The sequence below is a fragment of the Bison bison genome, unplaced genomic scaffold, assembly GCF_000754665.1.
Source record: "Bison bison bison isolate TAMUID 2011002044 unplaced genomic scaffold, Bison_UMD1.0 scf7180017864487, whole genome shotgun sequence".
NCBI classification, from domain to species: domain Eukaryota; kingdom Metazoa; phylum Chordata; class Mammalia; order Artiodactyla; family Bovidae; genus Bison; species Bison bison.
Window position 1 is genome coordinate 7,681,985 of NW_011495047.1, and position 7,900 is coordinate 7,689,884.

The 7,900-nt window shown below is 48.3% G+C and overlaps 1 protein-coding gene across 1 annotated transcript in view; it reads left to right on the forward strand.

The window, feature by feature from the left end:
• Positions 1-7,900, forward strand: part of MRPS18A (mitochondrial ribosomal protein S18A) — a 17,352-nt gene that overhangs the window by 1,862 nt on the left and 7,590 nt on the right. The window contains exon 2 of the mRNA XM_010863114.1: positions 6,084-6,115. Within this exon, the coding sequence (XP_010861416.1) occupies positions 6,084-6,115 (32 nt within the window). The remainder of the gene's footprint in view (positions 1-6,083; positions 6,116-7,900) is intronic.

The following is a 7,900-nucleotide window of genomic DNA, read 5'->3' on the forward strand; positions in this document are numbered from 1 at the left end:
TCCAGGTACTGCCTCCTTATCGTTAGATGAACTAATGCATTGATAAAGAAAGACGCCAAAGAGATCACGCTGATGGTAAAAAGGACTTGGAAAGTTGTTTCATGTGTTCCTATGCTGTAAAATAGGCATATGCACATAGTCTTTTTTTTTTTTGGTCCACTCCACTTGGCTTGTGGGATCTTAGTTCCCCAACCAGGGATCAAACTTGGATTCTTTGCAGTGAAAGCACAGAGCCCTAAACACTGGGCCACCAGGGAATTCCATGCCTGTAACATTTTTGATGACATCTACCAAGTGTCAAACATTAACAACTACAATGCACATATCCATTTCTAAATTAAAAGTTGAAAACAGTTCTTTGCCATGTTCCCAGAGGATAAGCAAAAGGAATAGTTTTGTCTTTTTAACAAAGGAATATTTGAGATTTGAATTTTTCAGTTGGAGAGATGGCTATATGATGAGATGAATATTTCAAGTCTTCCTCACCATGAATACCTGGTAGCTTCTCTGTGTTACTGTCAGACCTAAAAGCCAAATAATTGAATTGATGTGATCTTACTTGACGGCATTAGCTTAGCTTATACTTTTCTTGAGAACCACCTATCTCCAAAGCCTTTAAATTAAAAACAACACCAACAACTTTCTCTTGATATTCTATCCATTATGTGTAAAGCTAAAAGAATTACACATATAGCTAATTTTGACTGGTCCTGGCTGGTATATTTGAGGAATAATATTGTATACATTTGGAAAAGACCCTGATGCTGGGAGGGATTGGGGGCAGGAGGAGAAGGGGACGACAGAGGATGAGATGGCTGGATGGCATCACCAACTCGATGGACATGAGTTTGGGTAAACTCCGGGAGTTGGTGATGGGCAGGGAGGCCTGGAGTGCTGCAATTCATGGGGTCGCAAAGAGTTGGACACTACTGAGCGACTGAACTGAACTGATTGTATACATAGAATTTAAAGTCACAGAGAGGGAGCTGGCGTCTTGCTGAAGACATTCAAGCATTTCTACTTTTCTGATACGATAGTACTCTAATTTTAGTCAGAGTTCTTGGGCACTCAGCACTACTGCTCCTGCCTGTAGAAGCTCTCTGCATGAAGCAGTGATTCTCAGTCAAGGGCAGTTTGTTCTCTCAGGAACACTTGGCAATGTCCAGAGACATTTTTGGTCGTCACAGCTGGTGCTCCTGATGTGTGGTGGTAGAAGCCAGGGATGCTGCTAAGCATCTTCCTGTGCACAGGACAGCCCCCCACAACAAAGAACCGCCTGGCCTGAAATACCAGTCCTGCTGCTGTTGAGAAAGCCTGGTCTGATCTTTGACCAGAAGGACATACAGAACCAAAAAAGATGATTATGGAAGAAGCAAGACTTAAGGGAAGGCAAAAAATGGAAATAGTGGTTTACTAAGTGCTTGCTGCAAGCACTCTGCTAGGTTTTCCACATACACTTTTCAGTCTTCTCAACAACCTTTAAAGGTGGATATTTCTGGCATTTTTACAAATGAAGAAATCTGGTCCAGAGGTGTTCAGTAGCTGTGCCCAGCATCACACAGCTAGTAAGTGCTGGAGTCAGAGTAGGGCCAGCAATCTTCCCTCTCCACCAGTGACACCACCTTGGGACTCCACGGCAGGGCTTCCTGGCGGCTCCCTCCTTCCCTAAAAGCTGTTATCAGTTAACTTGCTGGAGTTGATTTCATGATTGACACCGTGAGACCTAGCAGAGATAAGACCTTGTTCCTGCCTTGTCACTCTTAGACCCCTTGTGAAGGAAAGCGTTTAAAACAAGAGTAATAAACACATATGACTTTCTAAATGAACAATAATGATCTGGCAGATCCTCAGAGCAGAGTGTGTTGAAAGAAGTAAAAGCTGAAGGGAATGTTTTTCTTCTTTTCCAGTTAGCTAAGGGAGCTTTCTGGAGGACCTAGCATTTCAGAAAAGGATGTGCCTTGCAGGATGGACAGCCCTGTAACTAAAAGCTTTGAGATAGAAGTGAGCAAGTTGGGGGCTTTAAAGAATTCAAAAGACGTGGTCCAGAGTAACCTGCTAGTGGAAAGAGATTTTTGTGTAGCAGTGAGACTCCTCGTTTGAAGGATAGTGCAGAGGGAAGTTCCCTCAGGTCCAAGGGAAAAGGAAAGGGTAGGTGGTGAGAGAATCAGAAAACTTTTGTGGCGGAGTTAAAGATGAGCAGAAGGGAGCAGTACTTGAGGGAGGAAGGGGTTTGAGAAAAGCAGTGAATGGCCACACTTGCCAAGCATGCTATGTAAGATTGTTGGTGCTGCCCTGTAGCCACCTTGCCATTCAGTTACTCCATCCCTTTGTGCTCTGCTTGGGACTCGCTTTCCATGGAGCCTTTCCAAGAAGGACGTCGGTCCTCTGGGCACTTCCTGCAGCAGTTCCCTCCAGCCCTTGTCATTCATCTCCCCTCACTTCCTTCTTTACTAAACAGGTGGGCCTTTATCCCGCCACAGTTCTCTTTGTCTGTCTGTGTGGCCATCAAGGTCTTTTTGCCTCACTGCAATCTCACCGTGATGCTGTTTGCTCTAGACTTACAATTCAGTTATCTTGGACTCCATCCTAGGCGAGTATTTACTAAAGTACTCAAAGGACCTCTTTATGAGGCATGGACTTTATTAGAGTGAAGTTCCCATGCTTGGTTTAGTTCTCTTTTCTCCTCTAGGGCAAAGCCTGTGTCTCCTCTTAGGGGGGAGCTCTCCACAGTGGGTGGAGCCCAGTCGTACACTCCACGGTTGCTCAGCAAATGCCTTGCCTCCTGTGGCACAGATTATTTGATGTGTAAGATCTTGGCCCTTAATCTTGGTTTAGAAAACTGCTTCTTTAGTTTACTTAATCCAGCCAGATCTCAGAACACAAGGGCAATTCCATCTTTTTCTAAACAAGTTTTCAGTCAGTGACTAATGGTCTCCTGTTAGTCCAGCTTTTCTTAACCACCCCCACTTCTCTTGAATGGAGAGGAGGCCAGGGACAAAATGGATCTCAGGTTTTGTTTGGTTTTGACATGTTTTTGTATGCATGCTGAAAAGCAATACTGTTTTGATTCCTATCTCTGTTTTGAGAGGCCTGAAATCTACTAGGGCTTCAGGCTCCAGTGGGCCCTCAGCCCCTGCACTGAGATACTGCCCTGATCAGTCTCAGTTCCATATGAGTTCTCAAGTCATTCCTCCTTGTTTGACAAATCGTCTCTATGAGATAAGCATCTGCCTATTGTTTTACCCGCTAACTTATAGTGAGATGATTCACTGGCTCAGAGTTGCTGTGTGGGGAGCTTATGAATAGTGGAGCTTGCCATGGACTTTGATCTCTCTTCCAGGGGCCAGTGGGATGACTTCAGGGTTTGGTTCTTTGCCAGGAGTGATGTGTGTTTTGCTCGACTTGTTTACCTCATGGTTAGGACCCAAGTGCCTCCACGGAGAGGGGAAGCACATGTTGGTCCGCTTCACTTCAGGGCACTGATCTCACGCCGACTCAAGTGATTCCGGAGTAGGTCTCCTTTTGTTTCCTATTGGGATTCATAAAAACCTGTGCTGCCCCCCTCACCTGCCGTTGCTCAGACTGGGTCACCCTCCGTCCCTCTTCCAGCTTGGTTTTTGCAGATTTGCAAAGTTTCCTGGGTGCCCAGCTGGGCTAGGGCTCGGCCCTCCTGCCCCGATGCTCTTGTAAGCTGACGCAGCACAGTGACCATCCCCCTGCAGACATGCTGGCCTCCAGACTGAGTACCAGGTTGAGTCTCACCCACATCCCGTTTAGGCTGGCTTCTTGGGAACAAGTAGATCCGTGCATGGGGTGACGCATTTTCTCTTAGGGAGAGCTTAGTTTGTCTTTGAGTTGATTAGTAACTGTAGTGTTCTCTGGAGAAAGCCTCAGGGCCTTTCTGGCCAGTTGTCACTCCCTTGTGTGTGTGGAGTTGCAGTTGAAGGGCTCTCAGGTTGGTTGTTTGGAGTAATGGGTCTTTATGAATGGCCATGCCCAGAAAACGAATGGGGGATAGTTCCAGGCAGTCTGGGTCCAATTTGGTGTCAGTCACAGAGCTCAGTGATCACAGATGCTGCCGTGGGCCTCCGGGTGGGTTCGAATTGCCTCACTTTTTTTCCCTTAGCCTCTCTGTTTTTACTGCATATTTTTTATTGCAAAAGAAGTACATGTTTATTTTAGAAACTTTAGAAAATCACCTCCTGCCACCACTGAGGGAAAACCAGTCTTACCATTTAGGTACATAGCTGCAGGGGGTCTGCGAGCTTCCTGTAATCCATGTCTAATTGTGTATACACCGAGGGACGTGTTTCTAGGGCGAGGTCCGTAACTTTCATTAGATTCACAAAGTTAACCTTAGGTTCTTTCTAATCTGTACTGCTTCTTTCCTTGACCAGAGCTGAGTAGAACTAATTGTGGTAGCCAAGCTGCTGTTAAAATATGGTTTTAGCATTTGGGGAGACAATTTTCAGCCTAGCTATAGCTGTGTGCACTCACATTTTCTATTACAGTAATTAGCAGTCAGAAGGGCATCACGACCAGCATTTTGCTCCCTAGCATTTATGGAGCATCTGCAGTGTGCCAGTTCCTGTGCTGAAAGCCACGGCTTCTCTGTTTCTGAAGAAACTGGGCGACCATGTGAGAATCTCCAAGAACCTTCTGTTTGATTTTATTTGCCAAATGTGGGTTATGAGCTTGGTTCTCCCTTAGGATATTGTTGAAGTTGTCTTTCTGCATCCTGGTTAAATAAGAGGACATAAGTACAGCCTGACATGCATGCAATGAAATTGTTTTGCCCTTGAGTTCTTTTCTGACTGCCTCACTCCTAAATAGGCGAAGAGCTGAGGGAGTCCCTCTCAGGATGACTCTGCAGTCCTCTTTTTGAAATTCTGCCCTGACCCCAACCCCGTACCTGCAGGCCCATCGTTCCTGTCACTCTTCCCTCTCCAGTGTGGATAACAAAATGCATCCCTGCAGGGAGGAGAGATAGCTGCCTTTGTACAGGTTTTTAACACAAGGCTTTCAAGATGTTCTCAGAGTGAATTGATCTCATTATTACCCATTGTGGGGCCCCTGGGTGCTGCATCTTAGATTCAGACTGGTCAAGGTCAGGAACCACATTTGTCTGGTTTCTCTTCATGAGAGAACACATACAATGGGTACTTTTGAAGGTCTTTTTATGGCCTCTGTCCACCCCCAACCCCTCAGCTCTTAAGCCATGATTGCTAGCCACAGTAGGGCAAGATCTTGCCAAGTACCTTGGATGGAACCAAGATAAATCTTGGCTTAGAAAGGCAGAAACAGTGGGAAGACCCTTAATCTCAGAGAGGTGATATGATATGGGTATCTGGATTTGCCCCTCACCCAGCCTGCAGGAGAAGTGAGAGTGCAAGTCACTCAGTTGTGTCTGACTCTTTGTGACCCCGTGGACTATACAGTCCATAGAATTCTCCAGGTCAGAATGCTAGAGTGGGTAGGTAGCCTTTCCCTTCTCCAGGGGGATCTTCCCAACCCAGGGATCGAACCCAGGTCTCCCACATTGCAGGCGGATTCTTTACCAGCTGAGCCACCAGGGAAGCCCAAGAATACTGGAGTGGGTAGCCTATCCCTTCTCCAGCAGATCTTCCCAACCCAGGAATCAAATTGGGGTCTCCTGCTTTGCAGAAGCCCCTACGTTATGGGCTTCCCCAGTGGCTCAGCAGTAAAGAATCTGCGTGCAGTGCAGGAGCCACAGGAGACATGGGTTCAGTCCCTGCGTTGGGAAGGTCCCCTGGAGGAGAAATGGCAACCCACTCCAGTATTCTTGCTTGGAGAATCCCCATGGACAGAGGAGCCTGGTGGGCAACAGTCCATGGGGCTGCAAAGAGTCGGACATGACTGAAGCGACTTAGCACTGCTGTGCACAGCCTGCAGGGCACAGAGCCTGGCCCTGGGCAGCAAATCCTGCACACTTCCGAGTGGGGGCCGTGGCAGGTGCAGACAGAGCGCTTCATCTTCTTTCGTGTGTAAGGTTTGAGCTATTATTTAAAACTCCCTGCTCCTTATTAAATGGCTGACCTAATTTTTCCCCTTTATCTCTGTAGTGGTGGAGATCCAAGAAGGGAAGACGACTATAGTAAGTATTGTCGAGCTGGCCACTTCTAATCTCTGTACCACTTGGAGCTGCCTGGCTGCTCCTCTGAGAGAGGGTAGGAGCCCCAACTGGACTGACCTCAGGATCTGCTCCCTCTGTGACCATAAATCCCGCATCCCCTATTTTTAACCCGTGTGCGGGAGTGTGGTTAATCAGGAACAGTCGCTGTGTTGGACTGAAGCGTCTGTTACTTGATTAGAGTGGCCTTTTGTATGACACGGGCTCAGAAGTATTTGCTGCTGTGTTTTTTGGTGGCGATAAGTCAGTTTTCCAAAGGGGAAACTAAGGCAATGGCAAGGCTAGAGAGAGTAAGTTGACCCGGGGCCAGGAGCCTGGATCTGTCTCTTTCCTTTCTGCCTAGAATGACTAAGCTACGCCTTCAGTGAGGCAGGGCGAAGGGGACACTTTCTGGGCCCTGGGCTCATAACTGGCGCCCCAGCTCATCTGGTGGTGAGAAAGCTAGACGGCTTTTCACTCCTTCTACTCCTCCCCCAACCCCCACCCACACTGGGCCCATCTCACCTCCCTTCCTCAGGGAGTCATGGGGCCTAGATTATCCTATAATCCCTAAAAGACAACGTTGTTTTCACATGGCCTTCTGTGCCTCCCAAGAAATCCTCAACCACTCCACAGAGTTCCCAGAAGCCTCTGTGGCTTCCATGTCAACCAGGGATTTAACCCTCTGGCAGCTAGCCACGCACGGCCCTCCCCAAGGCCTTCTTATCCCCAGGACAAGCCCTTAGGGTTCCCTCTTTGGGTCTTCCCCAGAAGGCTCCCCCTCAATCTTTGTTCTTGAGGTTAAGACCTCAAGGCAGTTCTTTCAAGGGACTCCCATCCCTTTAAGAATAGTTCGCTTATCCCAGACTGAAACAAGTGTTCACCCTGTAAACTCCATGCTGGTGGAGAGAAACTCATTGGATTTCTGTGTGTGCAGAGTGTTTTTCCTGCGGGGCATGAATTTGCTATTTGTGGAACGAACTCAGAGGCATGTGGTCCCATGAGAGCCCTTGGGGAGGGAGCCTAGCCATGCCTGAAGAGGCAGTGCCATGGCTGACTTTGGGTATTACTCATTGTCCAGAGTCTCACTTCTTCATCAGTAAAATAAGATCATGAATCTGCCCTCACTAGGCTGTGGAGTTAGATGATCCATGTGGACCATTACCAGCACAGAGCCAGGCCTGTAGTGGGGAGTGTGTAAATGTTAGCTCTCCCTGCCCAGGCCCACTTTGACCCCCTCCCAAGACCTTCCATACATCTGCCCATTTTCCCGAGCTCTTGGCTCCATTTCTGGCATCGCTGGGGTGGCATTGCCGGAAAGGCAGTAGTAACAGCACCCTGCGCAGCCAGCTCCTTTGCCTTTTGCCACTTCTCCCCTGGGAGAGTTGCTTCCCTCCCAAAGCCTCTCAGACCTGGCCCAGCCTCACTCTCATAATCCGTGGCCTCAATCAGCAAGGCTGTCTAACCTCCCCCTCCTGCAATTGGAGCTGACGCCCAGGTCACTGGTTTATTGCGCTTAGTCTCTCCAAGGCTGTGTCACAGGACACAGCAGCCATGGCGGAGGTCACTTCACACGTGGCCCAAGTGGGGTGTGAAAGGTGGCATCCAGAGTGCTGAGAGGAGGCAGCCAGGGGACTGTGTCCCCTGCTCTGTGTTTTTAGAGGGAGGAGGGGCATGCACACAGTTGTCTGCTCGTGTAGGCCTAGACCAGGTTTTTTAGCCCAGCACTGCTGGTGTTTTAGACGGGCTGGTTCTCTGCTGTGGGGGCCT